The sequence below is a fragment of the Antechinus flavipes genome, chromosome 3 (genome assembly GCF_016432865.1).
Source record: "Antechinus flavipes isolate AdamAnt ecotype Samford, QLD, Australia chromosome 3, AdamAnt_v2, whole genome shotgun sequence".
Taxonomy (NCBI): domain Eukaryota; kingdom Metazoa; phylum Chordata; class Mammalia; order Dasyuromorphia; family Dasyuridae; genus Antechinus; species Antechinus flavipes.
The window spans coordinates 387,635,224-387,650,358 of NC_067400.1; the positions used below are offsets into that span (position 1 = coordinate 387,635,224).

Consider the following 15,135-nt stretch of genomic DNA (forward strand, 5'->3'; position numbering starts at 1 on the left):
TTGGGACACGTTGAATTACAAAGATATTAATGCTAGCCAGCTTTGCTTTATACTCAGTTTCTTATCTCTCTTTTCTGGTGTTTATAATATGCAGATCAGGAGAGGTGATAGTTCTAAGAATTTTAACCATATCTAGAACAACAAATTGGGTTTATGTAGCAATATCAGTTAGACTTCATTCCCAAGAAGGCCATGGGAACTACATCTTTTAACCAGTCACCATATATTAGTCAGTCAATCAATTAAAAACATTTATTTATTAATTAACATTTATTATATTATTTAAAAACACTACTTAATCATCTCCCAGTGAGCTACATAAAAATGTACCTAAGAATTTGTAGAATTCATTTAGTTTTGTGGATTCATCAGTTATTCTATATTTTTCTGCCTGCCTGTCCCTAATTTTCTCTTTGAGGTATGATCTTGGAGTGTTATCTTTGGACTTTCATTAGCCTAAGCTTACCTGGAGCTGAATAATATTGTTCATCTATCCTTTTTGAAAAGCATCAGTGTCATCCTGGGTGACATTGGATTTAAATGAGGCAGAGGTGTGCAAAGTTGTCAATGTTTACTTACTGCTGCAATCATGAAAGTTTGGTGAGAAGAGCAAAGTCAAGATGAGTGTTGATGGTCTGAGATGTAGTGGATGATTTCCATTTTCCATATTTGACCAAGCTCCAAGGGCTCCACAGAGCCTGGTTCAGTCACCTTCATGGCCATTGGAACAAGCTGTTCTCATCTGACCATTCTGCTAAGGAAGTCTGTTGGGACTTGGAAAGATATCGCATTAACTCACTCACAAGCTTGAGGTCTATGGGTTACCCTACCTGTCTTAGCCCATTTGCCAAGACAGATTACCAAAGTGTGGCCACTATAGATGCTAGAATTCTTGGAGACCCAGTTATATAAATAATGAGATCATTGCCTTTCATTGTATATGCAACTTTATTATGGAGCATCTTATTTATTTCTCTTGAGAATTTTTCTACTTCTGTTCTCTGAAAAAAAAAAAAAAGGAAATCTACTACTATAGTAGTAATGATGGTGATAACTAACATCTATAGTAGTTCTTTTCAGGTGCCAGATGATGAAAAATGCATGTTGATACATTATCTTAACATTTTGATCACAGCAGAAACAGATGAACAAATGAAATTATATTTATTGTTTTCTTTTAATACAAGAATATACCAACTCTGCCAATTTTTTTATTTGTTATCCCCCACTTACTTAGGTCTGAAGAAAACTTGGGAGCTACCCTTCCTTCCAACTTATACTTTTGTTCAAAATGAGTATGTGAAGATTATTATCATATACGTTACTGAAAAAGTATGTTACTTTCAGAGTATCTGTAACTGGGTTAATATTTACACATACTCTAAATGAAGTGTTTTGGCCTTCTTATACTTCAAAAACAAGTGGGCAGTGTAGGACTGAAGGACCTTTTGTATATTGTGATTTCATAGATAGGTGGATTACAAAGAAGAAGAATTCACCACCACACAATGATCCTTTAGGTAATGAGCATCTTTATACTACTTGGATAAGCCACATCTGAGAATGTTTGTTTCTAGGACTATATTCCATAGCCTTTTAACAAAGGAGAATTTACCAGAACTTAAGCTCAATAGAATCTGTGAAATGAAAAGATAGCAAACAAGAGAAATCTAGAAAGTGAAATATAATTGAAATATTAGAATGAAATAAGAATTAAGGATTTACATTTGAATTGGGAAAGAAGAGACAATGTCACTTTAAAATTCTCCTCTTTTAAGGATTACAGAGGTAATAAAGAAAAACACAGGGATCTGAGTGTGTTTTGTTCTGTTTTATTGATTTTAAGATATGAAGACAAAGGGAAGTTAAAAAAAAATATGCTACAGAAGTGAGGAATAAGAGGGAAAAATTTACTGTTTCTTAAAACTGGAGTGTGCCAGAATAGTTCACACTTGGAGTAAGGATTCAAAGGGAAGGGGAATAAATATTTCAGGAACATTTGTCCCTGAATTCTAAATAGCCAGCTTTCAAGTGAACTTTTGGACAAATTCTATATTTCTGTTACTTTCTTAAATGAGATATAATTAGAGGAATATGTAAAAAAAAATTTTAGGAAAATTGTTTTTGGAGAAATATGTCACCCAGGCTATAAATTTCAAATGTATATTTGACTATAGATTTTGCTTATGATTTAAATAAAATCACAACTCTGATTTTATTTTTACTCTTCACTTACATTCTAAGATAAATATTGTACATTCCCATCGTTCATTTTACATCAATTTGAATAGCATGTTTATGTGATTTTTCTAGGCAGCAAGACAGTGCCACAGACCAAGCTTTAGTGGATGAATCACAAACAGCACCAACCAGTATAGAGAAAGACATTTTGGTAAGGGATTACTTTCTTAATAATTATACTTGAGAAAAGTAGGAATCTTAGAAAATATGTATACAGACTTCCTTATAGAGCTTGTGTGGTTCTGACAGCACAAACTGAAGAATGGTGTATATATAGGGTTGCTTTGTTCATGTAAAGAGTTTTTCTTTTCATGTAAAGAGTTTTTCTTTTCTTTTTACCTGGATAGCACAAAGATTAGGGAGTGAGTAGCTACTGTTTTCCTTTGTGTTAGAACCAATCTCCATCATTTATCATTTAAATATTTATTTTTATAAGAACTTTTTTAATTTTTAAAATGTATAGTAAAAGGGATTAGAAAATTTAATGTCTAGTCAGTTTACTACTATCATTGAACACATTTTTTTTGTAAACAAAATATCATGGATTGCCTTATTCTTCAACATTAGAGGCTTACAATTACTTAGATATTTCAAATAATGTCTAGTAATTGGAATTTTAAAAATGGAATAACCTTTGACAAACTATAGTACACATTCCTATTAAAAACACTAGAAACAGGAATCAATGGACCTTTTATTAAAATGATAGACAACATCATATAAAAACAAATGCAAGAATTGTCTCTAGTAGGGATAAATTTGAAGGCTTCCCAATAAGCTCAGGGATGAAGAAAAGGTGTCCATATCATCACTATTATTCTGTATTGTACTAGAATTGATCATTATAACAATAAGACAAGAAAGAAAACTTGTAGGAATGAAAAAAGGCAATCCCTCCTTGCAGATGATATGTAGATACACTTAGAAATTCCTAGAGAATTAATTAAATCAACTAAAACTTAGTTTAACCAATTAACAGCCAGCAGAGTTTCAGAATACAAAATAAATCTACACAAATAATAAGCATTTCTATATCCTTCCACCAAAGTCCCATAGCAAGAGATAGAGAGATTCAATTATTGGGTGTCTACCTGCCAAAAGGAACTCAGGAACTATATGAACACAATTATGAACCTTTTCACACAAATAAAAACAAATCTAAACAATTGGAATAATTGCTTGTGGGTAGCCCAAGACAATATAATAAAAATTACCATTTCAACTAAGTTAACTTACTTATTCAGTGCCAAAGCAGACTACTAAAGAATTATTTTATAGATTTAGATAAAATAGTAACAGACTTCATTTGGAGGAACAAAAAGATCAAGAATATCAATGGAATGATTGAAAAAATCTGAAGGAAGATCACCTAGCAATTCTAGATTTCAAATTACATATTACAAAGTGATAATCATCAAAATAATTTAGTATTGGCTAAAAGTGGCAGATCAGTGGAATAGATTAGATACAAAGAACATAGTAGTAAATGACTATAATAATCTAGTGTGTAACAAAGCTAAAGATTCAAGCTTTTCGAGTAAGAACTAAACATTTAATAAAAATTGCTGGGAAAACTGGAAAGCAGTTTGGCAAAAACTAGACATAGAATGACATCTTACATTGTATAACAAGGTAAAAATGGGTAAATGATTTAGACTTAAAGATATCACAAGTAAGTATGATATAGGAGAGCATGAAAAAATTTACCTTCCAGATTTATAGATAGAAATAATTTGTTTTACATGAAATTTAAAAGCTTCAAAATTTAAAAGCTTGAAAATTAGAAGGAAAAAATTTACAGTGTTTCACTGATGATAAAGGATTATTCTTAAATATATGGGATATTGAGCCAAATTAAAAAAAAAAAACATTTCCTAGTTGATAAATAATCAAAGATATTAATAAGAAATTTTCAGTAGAGGAAATCAAAGATATCAATAGTCACATAAAAATACTCAAAATAACTACTAATTAGAAAAATGCAAATTGAAACAATTCTGACGTACCATATTATACCTATCACATTAGCTAACATGCCAGAAAAGGAAAATGACAAATGCTGGAGCAGATGAAGATAAAATTGGAAAAGTAACACAATTTTGGCATGGTTCTTTGAATCCGATCACTCTGAAAACAATTTGGAACTATGACCAAAGGGCCATAAAACTGTTCATACTCTTTGACCCAGTCATACCACTACTAGATCTGTTTCTCAGAGATCAAAGAAGGGAGATCCTAGGAAGATGGCGGAGTAGGTTGGTAAGTTTCAAGCTCTCCAGATTTCCCCCACAGACAGAACAAATTTGTACCTCAAAGTGAACATAGGCTGATGAAAAATCAAGAAGACTTGGGGCAGAACAGGGGTCCTCTTGTTACAACACAAGAAGATAGAAAGAAAAACCTCAGGTTGATGACTAACCAGTGTGAAGTGCAAACACCTGTAGGATAGCTCCACAGAAACACCAAATGGGGACTCTTGGGGGGCTAGCTGGGTGTGGCTGGAGCTTCAGCAGGAACCACAGAAACTTTCACCTCCTGGATAGCTTGTGAAGTTGGGGGTCTGAACTTGGGAAGACTGAGTGAACCTTAGCTGATTAGGAATGCCAGGCCCAGTTGTATTGTAGTGATCTGACCCTGGACAAGAAGGAGCCAGTACTCTGTGAGTGCAGAATCAGTGGATCAGGGATGCTGCTGGCTGTGGAGCAGGAGGAGGGAGCTTTTGATTTGGGATTCTAGGTCAAAGCAGAGAGCTGAAGTGAAGCTAGAGGCACCATTCCCCCACCCCAAGATTAGAGGTGCTAACACTAGTACTTCTCATTTAAAAAAGAAAAAGTGAATCAAGCAAAGAAGAAAGAACCCAACCATAAAAACTTGCTAAGGGAATAGGGAAGACCACGGTTCATCTTCAGAGGATGATACCTATTAAGGACCATGCCTAAGTGAAGGAGCAGGTCAGTTCTCTGAGATCCTCCACAGTTGTGAATCATAACACTTGGAAGGAATTGCAAAGCAGCCTTTACTAATGCAGGTGTTCCTTGTGACTTGGGAATAAAATAAATTGGAGGCAAGAGGGAAGAGGAGAGAGGCCAAAACAGGCATTTTTCAAAAGTCATCAGTTACTGGAATAAGAACTGGTTCTACCCAAAGAACAACGTTAAATGGCTCCCTGCCCAGAGAGAATTTATAGAATTCAAAAGACTTTAAAAGTAAAATGAGAGAGACTGAGAAAAAACTTTAAAAAAATACCTAAAACCATTTCAGAAAAATAGGAAAATTACAAAAAAAAAGTTAACTAGAAGAGGAGACACAGAATCTTAAACATGAGAACTCGAATTGAGTAAGAAACCATTGAAGCTGTAAGAGACTCAGTAACAAAACAGTATTAAGAATAAAAAAAATAGAATAGAATGTGAAACATAAGAAAAGCAACACATTTGGAGAACAGATCAAGAAGAGAAAATATAAAAATAATTGGATTGCCTGAAAGCTGTGACCAAAAAAAAAAAAAAGAAAGAAAGAAAAAGAAGAATCACCTCGATACAATAATGCAAGAAATAATACAAGAAAACTGCTCTGGAGTGTTAGAACATGAGGGGAAAGTAGAAATAGAAGAGATTCACTCATCCCCACTTAAGGAGATCCTTTGTGGAAAACACATAGGAATATTATTGCCAAATTTTGAAACTCCCAGATCAAAGAGAAAATATATCATGAAGGATACAGCACATTCCAAAGTCTATAAAAAAAAGTAAGGAAGGAGTTAAGAGGGGAAGAAATAGAATAAAGTAGAGTATAAAAAGATATATATTGATTTATGGCAGTGGGACAAGGTGTGTAGATTAATGATCTAGGGATAAAGGATCAGGTGGAGTACAGAAGCCTATGTAGAAAAATAGTAGTGGAATAAGATTTGTAGATTAATGAGAAAGAGATAAAGAGGAAGGGAAAAGGTAGTATAGGATATGGAGAGGTACAGAAGGGTATTTAGATTAACAGGAATTGGATAAGATGGGAATGAGATAAAGTGGGGAGGAGAAGATAAGGGAAGAATCCATGGATAGGGTGAGGGTGGGCATTAAGTAACAGCAAGGCAGGTTAAGGAGCAGAATTAAAGTAGAAAAGTTATCAGGGATAGGAAATAGAAGATATACAGAAATACTACAATAAGGATCAGGAGTAAAATTTTTTGGAAAAAAAAAGAGGACTAGTAATCATTGATTTTAAACAAAGTCAAATATTCAAACAAGAGAGAAATCTATATTATATGTAGGCCATATTAATACTGTTTTAGATACATGTTTACATATGGGTAAATGCATATTTTATATCATATATGTATGTGAGTATATGTGGATGTGTATACATGTAGGTCTATGTATGTGTGTGTATATAAATATATGTATATGTGGATGGGTCTGGGTCTGTGGGTGGGTATGAATTGCATGTGTATGTATATGTATATGCACATACATATACAGATATACACACACACACATATACATCTGTGTTTAGCTGTAACCTGCTTAGAGGAGATGGAGGGGGAAAGAGAACAAAAGAATAACTTACAAGGAAGCAAAGATGGACATTCATGAATATATTTCTTCTATTATTGTATGTGCTATCTTGAAAGGGAAACTTATTGCTATGTATTTTGAATCCTCCCTGATGTTCTGCTGGGCACATAGCAAACATGGTGTTTTTAATTTTAATTTTTTATTTCTTTTCCCTCTTTTTTTTTAATATTTGTTTTGTTTTCTTATTTTGCATTTAGCTGCATAAAAAAATTTAAAAAAACAAGAAATTTTAAAAATGCATGAAATTAAAAAAGAAAAAAAGATCAAGGAAAAGAGAGCATGGCTTATTTGTACAAAAATATTTATAACACCACTTTTAGTGGTGGCAAAGAATTGGAAATCCAATGAATGCCCATCCTCTGGAAAATGGCTGAATCATTGGTTATGACGGGATACTATTGTGCTATAAGAAATGGTGGGGGGGCAGCTAGATGGCGCCGTAGAGCACAGCATCTAAATCAGGAGGATCTGATTTACAAGTCAAATTTTTTAAAAGTTATTTTTAAAAATGTATTTACATGTAACTAGGAAATATTTAATGAAATAAATAAAAATATTTTTAAAATTTACCTCGGAATTTGCATGCTAAAGGGATAGTATCCTATAAACTGATTTTTCATATATCTTTCTACACTAAATTCAGCTTGTGCTGTGTTAAATACCAGTTCTGCATCTTGGGTTTTTTTTTTTTTTAATAGCATACTTATTGCTTGAGGCAAGCAGTTTTGATTTCTATAGAACTTTAAATTAAAAAAACAAACATGACAATATTAAGATAAGAATGAAAATTACATGAATTTTTAAAATCTGTGAACTATACCTTATTTTCTGAAAATTAACTCTTGTTCAGTAAAAATATTTACCCGGTAAGGATGATCCAATTATTTTAGGATAGATAGTGCTAAACTCATCTAGACTCTCTTATCTCTTGTAGCGGTACTACTATTATATCCACCATGGAATTGATACAGAACATGTAGCTCCAATGGAAGATTCTTGGCTAGACCATGTCTTGGACTTAGTCCCCAAACACCTGAAAGTACTCACTGACAGAATACTTGTACTTTCGGATGAAATGAGAGAAGATTATCTTCTCAGTGTAAAGAAATCCATCGGTAATTTTTTTTCATTTTTTACAATTGTTTTATTATTATATTACCAATTGAGAAAAAAGGTAACTAGAATTTGTATGGCATTTTAAAAGAATACTCTAGTAGAAAGAGTAGTGGACTTAGTATCAGAAAGAAGTGATCCTGGGAAAAACATTCATTTCATCTCTTTGAAGTTTCAAGCAACTCGCAAAGATCATATTATCATAAGGTCATAGATTGAGAGTTGGAAAGTACTTTAGAGGTCAACAATCTAAACTTCTCATTTTATAGGTAAGGAAACAGAGTCCTAGAGAGGTTAAAGTGATTTTCCCAGTGTCAGTCACACAACTTGGTAAGGGTCTAAAGTGGAATTCCAACCGACTCCAGATCTGTCAATCTTTGTTTTAACACCAAGTATTCCTTGCAGTGAGAAAATCACAATCCCTGTGTGTGTGTGTGTGTGTGTAATATGTATAGGTGTGTATGTATGTGTGTGTATCTGTAAACATTTCTTTTTCTCTGAAAAAAAATTTTTTTTGAAAAACTATCTTCTAAAGATTTAAAGAGTACAATATGTGAATGAAAGAAGTACTGATGTAGTCATGGATCTTTGAAGTATTAAAATATTGAAATCTCAATGTCTTCATTAAAGAGCTGCTTTTAAAAACAATTCCATCAGTTTGACACATTTGTGAATCTTCTATCCATGTGTGGTATGTCTTAAAACTGCTTTTAGAAAAATTATAAGTCATGGGCAGATCTCATCAGGACCAGGAAAGCAGAAACAAAAGTGAAAAGTTAAACTGATGTGTCATTGGTGGGTATTTGTTTTGGTAATGGATAGAGCATTAGAATTCAAGATATAATTGGAAAAAAAAAAGCTATTAAATTGTCAAATGATCTTGAGAACCTGTTATGAACAACCTATTCCCTTCAAAGAACTCACTATGTAGTTGGTGTGATAAGTACAAACATGAAATATTAAGTGACAATAAAAATAATAATTTAAGTGACATCACAACAGAAAATGAATAATGGGGATCTTTCTTTTGAGCTAAAGACCAATATTTGAGTATATAGACTAGATATAGTCTTTATCAATAAATTTATAAAGACTATATTGTTTCCCAATAGAACATTCTTTAAGGTAAATATTTGCTTTTAAAGACCATTTAAGTTTCATATTTGTGTTTAAATGCAGTTTGTATAAACAAGGTTGTTTAACAAAATTTCTTGTATTTTTTAGTTGACTTTGTTTTAAGAGATCCTAGAGAAAAAGAAGAAGACAAAAAGAAAGAAGAGCTTCCTCCCCATCGTTTAGAGTAAGAAAACATACTTCATAAATGTGAATTACATAGAAAATGATGCATATGGATAGCTATATGGTTATTTATCAAGGGTATTTTTCTTAATGAATTTTTATGGGTATCTCTTGCCCATATAAGGTTATGTTTAGAGTATATAAGAAATACTGGGTTTTGAATATGTATTCATATACATTTATAAAAAAGCATTTTAGGATTATGGGTTCCAAAATAGTATTACCTTGTCTAATTCCTTCATTTTACAGAGATGAAAACTGAGATCCAGAAAATTAAAATGACTTGCTCATTGATACATAGATAATAACTCAGAAATGGAATTAAACCCAGCTGTCTGGATTGCTGTGCTCTCTCCACTGTAGTAATTTGCCTCTTATATAAATCAGTTGTTATGAACTTTGACCCATTCCTTAATAAAAATAACTAACATTTAGTAATGCATTCCTCAAATAGCATTCATAATTGGAACCAGCTTCATTTTTCCAAGTAACTGGCTCAGGGTCTATTTAGTTAGTTTTCTTTCATAAAAAAATATACTCTGAATTGTTTTCTGTGATTATAAAAAAAATGCTAGAATGAGATTAGGGAAGGCATATTTGAGGAACACCTAAGAAGTTGATGAGATCCAGATGTGTAATTTGATTGGCATCAATAGGAATAACTAGTGATAATAAGTCAAAGTTAAATGTCATTTGAAAAATACAATAGTGAGAGAGTAAAGAGATAAAATGGGTTTTTAAGTTATGTAAAAAGAAAAATATAAAGAGAAATAGGGACCTTTAGAAAGTAAGGAATGATGATTTAGATCAGTGAGCTTCACATTTTTAAAATTACACATCAGTAAAAATTTAAACTATAAGTTATGTTTGTAGGATTGGGGAAAATGACACCTATGTTGCTGCTGTTCCCACATTAGATGGTTTATAACTTTTCTGAAAAATGGATACTTTGTATTAGAAGAGTGTGTGTGTGAGAGAGAAAGGGGGGGAGGGAGGGAAGGAAGGAAGGAGGAAGGAAGGAAAGAGGGGAAAAGAGGGAGAGAAGGAGGGAGGGAGGGAGGAAGCAAGGAAGAGAGAGGGAGAAGAAGAGGAAGAGGGAGAGGGAGAGGGAGAGTGATTGGGAGTTTGCAGAGAAAACAAGCTTCCAGGTTAGGTGAGAATGTAATCCATCTTCCCATCTTCCTATTCAAACTACAATCCCTTTGAAAGTCATGCCATGGTACCCAGTGTCTAAAGACTACTGATTTAGCTAATAGGACCTGAATGATGAAGGAATGGATTTTCAAATAAGAATATGCAAGTTAGGCTATACTAACCCAGAGAGAATTTTAAATGAGAAAAAAAATTTAGGGAATTTCCAAATGCAAGCTGCAATAGATCCATGAAAAGAAAGTTTAGAATAAAGGAAATAATTTAATTGTATTCTGAAATGAATAGGAAATCTGAAAAAATAGTTATGAAGTAGCATAGATAATTGAATTTTTCTTTTTAGATTTTCATAATTCATTATGATGTTTAGGGAAAAGGTTGAGAATTTGTAGAAAATATTAATTTATGTTTAATATGAGTTTGTGTTATGTATTATATTTAGTTTGATCTAATTAAACACAAATTACATAGTTTTAATTATAAATACATACTTTTAACTAAATATCAAGATGCTTGTTTCTTCTCCAGATGCTAAATTAACAGAGTAGATAGAGATTACCTTAGAGTTGTACACTAAGACATGAAGCCTATCAGCTTGGACCAGTGCCATGTTTCATCAACTGTGACTATCCCTCTGAATTTGATTAAATACTATCTCTCCATTTTCTTCCATCTAGAGAAATAAGATCTACCTGGTCTCCTATAAAATTAGAGATGAGACTGCTCTTGGCACCAAAATTTAAAAGGACACATTCCAAGAGAGTAACTTTGATTCCTGTAAATAAACATGTAATGGTTTAATCAGGGGAATCTTCTTACCCCCACCGTGATTAGTTCCTGCTACAATGCACATCCTGGCTGAGCCTCTTCCTATTACATGTCACTTGTACTGTTCTTGGACCTGGGATCCTTCCAGTGACACATTTACTTAGCCCTTTGCACTGAGCCAAATGTACTAGAAAGACTTGACACTTTAGAATGACCTATCAATGGCTTATTCTGGAGGGAGGAAGAAAAAGAGAGAGCCAGAGGATCAGATCTTCTGAACAGATCTTTTCCTGTCTCAGTGTCTAGTTCTTCTGGTTGTAGCCTCCTCCTGCTGCTGCCCCCATAAAAGATTAGGCGATTTTTGTGAATACATCTACCATTTAAAAGCAAAAGCATTTTCGCAAACTGCTTATGGGTTTCAGGTTTATACTGCCCTGTGTGCATTACTCTCAAGCTGTAACATCATAGAATCTCAGAATTAGAAGGTATCTCAGAGGCCATCTAGGACAATCAATTGAATTAAGAATTTTTGAATTCCCTCCATAGTGTCCCATAAGTAGCCTTCATTTGAAGGTGCTCCTTTAAATTAGTAGTCCATTACCTCCTGAAACACTCCATTTTAGTTTTGGATAATTCTGTTTGGAAATTTATTTTTCCATTGGACTAAAATAATCTCTCTTATTCCCATCCATTGCTCATGGTTATTTACTTAAGTGCCCTATAAGTCCCACATAAGAGTTCTTCAGATACTTGAAGACAGCCACACTAATTCTGCTTTTCTCTAGATGGGAACTGACTAGGTCAGAGTACAGAAAGGACCGTGCAATAATTAGGATAAATGATAAAACCAGTTCACAATTCCTGAGCAGTCACCCCACTTGATGCTGATAGGGCAAACCAGAGGGTCACTGTCTGTCTTGTTTGAGCTGTGTGACCACTATTTATCCTCTTGCCACATTTCTGCTGACTCTGTCCGCATTCATGTTTTCCTTTGGATACAATATTTTTACAACCAGTTATTGCACATTTTACTTGAGAGGGGAAGCTTTTTCTTTGTTCATGCGGTCTAGCGTAAACTTTCACATTGAGCTTCCTGTATGTAAAGTGAGGTTTTCTCCAAATAATTGCTTCCCTGTTTTTTCCTATTTGATAACTCTCCTCACTGCATTGCAGAGGATGGCAACCACATATTTGCTATGATCACAACCAACAGATAAATGTTCTTGTACTCCATTTTTAAATCATATAAAAATAGCAATATGTTTTCCATTTTTATTATAAAAAGATAACATTGTATTTGATTTTCCAGTCATTTATATTTATTAAGATCCTACTCATCCTTTAAGCCCCAACTTAAATACAAATTCTTTAATTAATACTTTAGTGATACACTCTAGCTAAATGTGATTTTCTCTCCTCTAGCTAAAACTGATTTTCCTTCCTCAGCACTTTGTCCTTTTCTTATAAATTTAAGCTCTATATCTATATTGTAACTGTTTGTGAATCTTTATTATTTTTCTAATAAATGTTAAACTTTTGATTTTACTGTTGCATTTTATTTTTCTTTAATCTCATTTAGCTTCTACTCACTGTTGTGCACATAAGTGCTTAATATATATTTAAGTTAAATTGTATTTAAAATGTTAGGAAGTCATTGTTCCTGAGAAGAACATTGAATTTTTTAAAGTATTTCCTTTTGATTTGTAATTATTTTATCTTTGCCTTTAGAATGGAAATTCTGCCAAAACCTTGGAGGAAGACTTTTTTGGCAGCTTGCAGTTTTATTAGAGATAATTTAAATGCAATGAACCCTACAATGCTTGCTGTTCTAGATCTGTGGCAGACTTCTTTTAAGTAAGTAATCCTTTTGTTAACTTTGTTAAATAATGCTCTGATGAAAATAATACTGTTCATCTTTTTGTTAAAGTTAGCCCATTAAATTGTAAATTACTCGATGACAAATGTTATAACATTTTAAGCTTATGTTTTGATTCCATGTCTAGCACAGTATTTGGCATATGATATAAATTTAATAATTTTTTTAATTTAAAATTTTGACCACAGCATACACAATGTGATTGTCCTGGAAGGAAAAGTAACATTTCTTTGCAATAGTGCATCACAAAATGACCTTTAAGTATTACTATATTACTTAATTTTTACAAAAGGAATATTTATAGAGATCTTGCAAGAATAGAAGAACAAACATATCTCCTTGAGCTTGGGCATCTTCCCCATCCCACTTTGATCCCTGGGGAGAATAAAGTAAAATTTAAAGTAGTTGCCACAAATTATTTATCTCATAAACTTCATTTCCAAATTTGGTATCACCATTGGATGAGTTACTTCCTTGTTGTTGGACTTGATATTAGTTGGATCAAACAGGTTGTACCTTACCGAACGTGGCTGCAAACAGAGGAAGACCTCTGTTCTTCCAAACTTTTCAACTTTTTACAAGGCCTTTAAGAAGATATTGGATGGAGGGGTAGCTGGGTGCTACAGTGGATAGAGCAATAGACCTGGAGTCAGGAGGACCTGAATTCAAATTTGGACTTAGGCACTTACTAGTAGTGTGACTCTAGTCAAGTCACTTAATCACAATTGCCTTTAGGAGCTTATAAATGATTATATCAGGTATTGGTAGATTCCCTTCCTTCTCACTTTCTTTCTGTTTTTCCTCATTAGTTTCTTGACTTTCTGTTCTACCATTTTATTATATTGACTTGATCTATCCATAAACAATGTTTTCTCCAATTTTGGGGGTCTATATTTCTGCAAAGAATATTTTATAGTTGATGAATTTTGGTAGATACATTTCCACATATTTTATATCTTCTATAGCTTTTCCTACTGGATTTTGTTGGTCAATTATAAGAATGATGATTATCCACCTGGATTTCTTTTGTCTTATAACTTTACTGAAGTTCATAACTTCACCTAATTTTAATTGACTATTTGAAGTTCTCTATGTACACCATAAATATTACCTCAAATTCTTTTCTTTGCACTATTATGTAGTATGATGATAATGGGCATCCTTCCTTTAGGAAGTCCTCTATTTTTTCTCCATTGCATATAATGTTCACTTTTGGATACAGGCAAATATCATTAACTGTATTAAGGAAAGGTTTATTAATTCCTATAATTTCTAGTTTCTTATTGAAATTGGTGTTAAATTTTGTCAAAAGAATATTCAACATATATTGACAAAAATCACATTTTTATTATCTGTATAATTAAATAATTTATTCTATTTATATTTTTTCTTATTATATTTATAGTCTTACTAATATTTTATTTAAAGTTTTTGCATCTGTATTCATTAAAAATGTTGATCTCCTTCCCCATGCACTTTCTGTCTGTCTTTCTCTTTCTAGTATCAATCCCTTATTTGTATTCTGAGAGACTGGAAAGCTACCTTCTTATTGTTGCAAGTAATTTATGTTGTATTAGAATGAATGGTTCTTTGAATATTTGATAGAATTCATTTATAAATCCATCATGTCCTGAAGTTTTTTTTTTTCCTTTTGGGAATTGCTTCATGGGTTTTTATAGTCTTTTTAAATTATTGGATTATTTAAGTATTCTACTTTTTTTTGTTAACCTGGATGATTTGAACCTATGTTTTCTATGTATTCAAATATTTATTCTCAATGTTTCATTAGCATTTAATTAGGCAAAGTATTTTCTGATAATTTCCTTTATTTCTTCTTTAGTTATTATGAGTTCTCCTTTTTCTATGCTCATATAAGTAATTTAGTTTCCTAAGTCTTTAGAAGAGTATTATATCAGTCAAAGCATGCTAAGGATGCTTTTAAGGACTGGGCTGTCATTACTACAGATAGTGGTTTCTTAGAAGTACATGTAGGTCAGTGGCCTCTTCAAGAAATCAGATAGCCCCACAAGGGTAAGAGACCATGTTGCCAGAGAGGAGGCAATGGACAGAGATGGTGGTAGAATTGTGGAGCATTCCTGGGCTAATGTTGTTGCT

General features: G+C 32.7%; 1 protein-coding gene across 1 annotated transcript in view; it reads left to right on the top strand.

Annotated features, from left to right (window-relative positions):
- Positions 1-15,135, top strand: part of DNAH7 (dynein axonemal heavy chain 7) — a 284,922-nt gene that overhangs the window by 27,415 nt on the left and 242,372 nt on the right. Inside the window, exons 5-8 of the mRNA XM_051985973.1 lie at positions 2,314-2,392; positions 7,750-7,930; positions 9,153-9,228; positions 12,873-12,998. Of these exons, the coding sequence (XP_051841933.1) occupies positions 2,314-2,392; positions 7,750-7,930; positions 9,153-9,228; positions 12,873-12,998 (462 nt within the window). The remainder of the gene's footprint in view (positions 1-2,313; positions 2,393-7,749; positions 7,931-9,152; positions 9,229-12,872; positions 12,999-15,135) is intronic.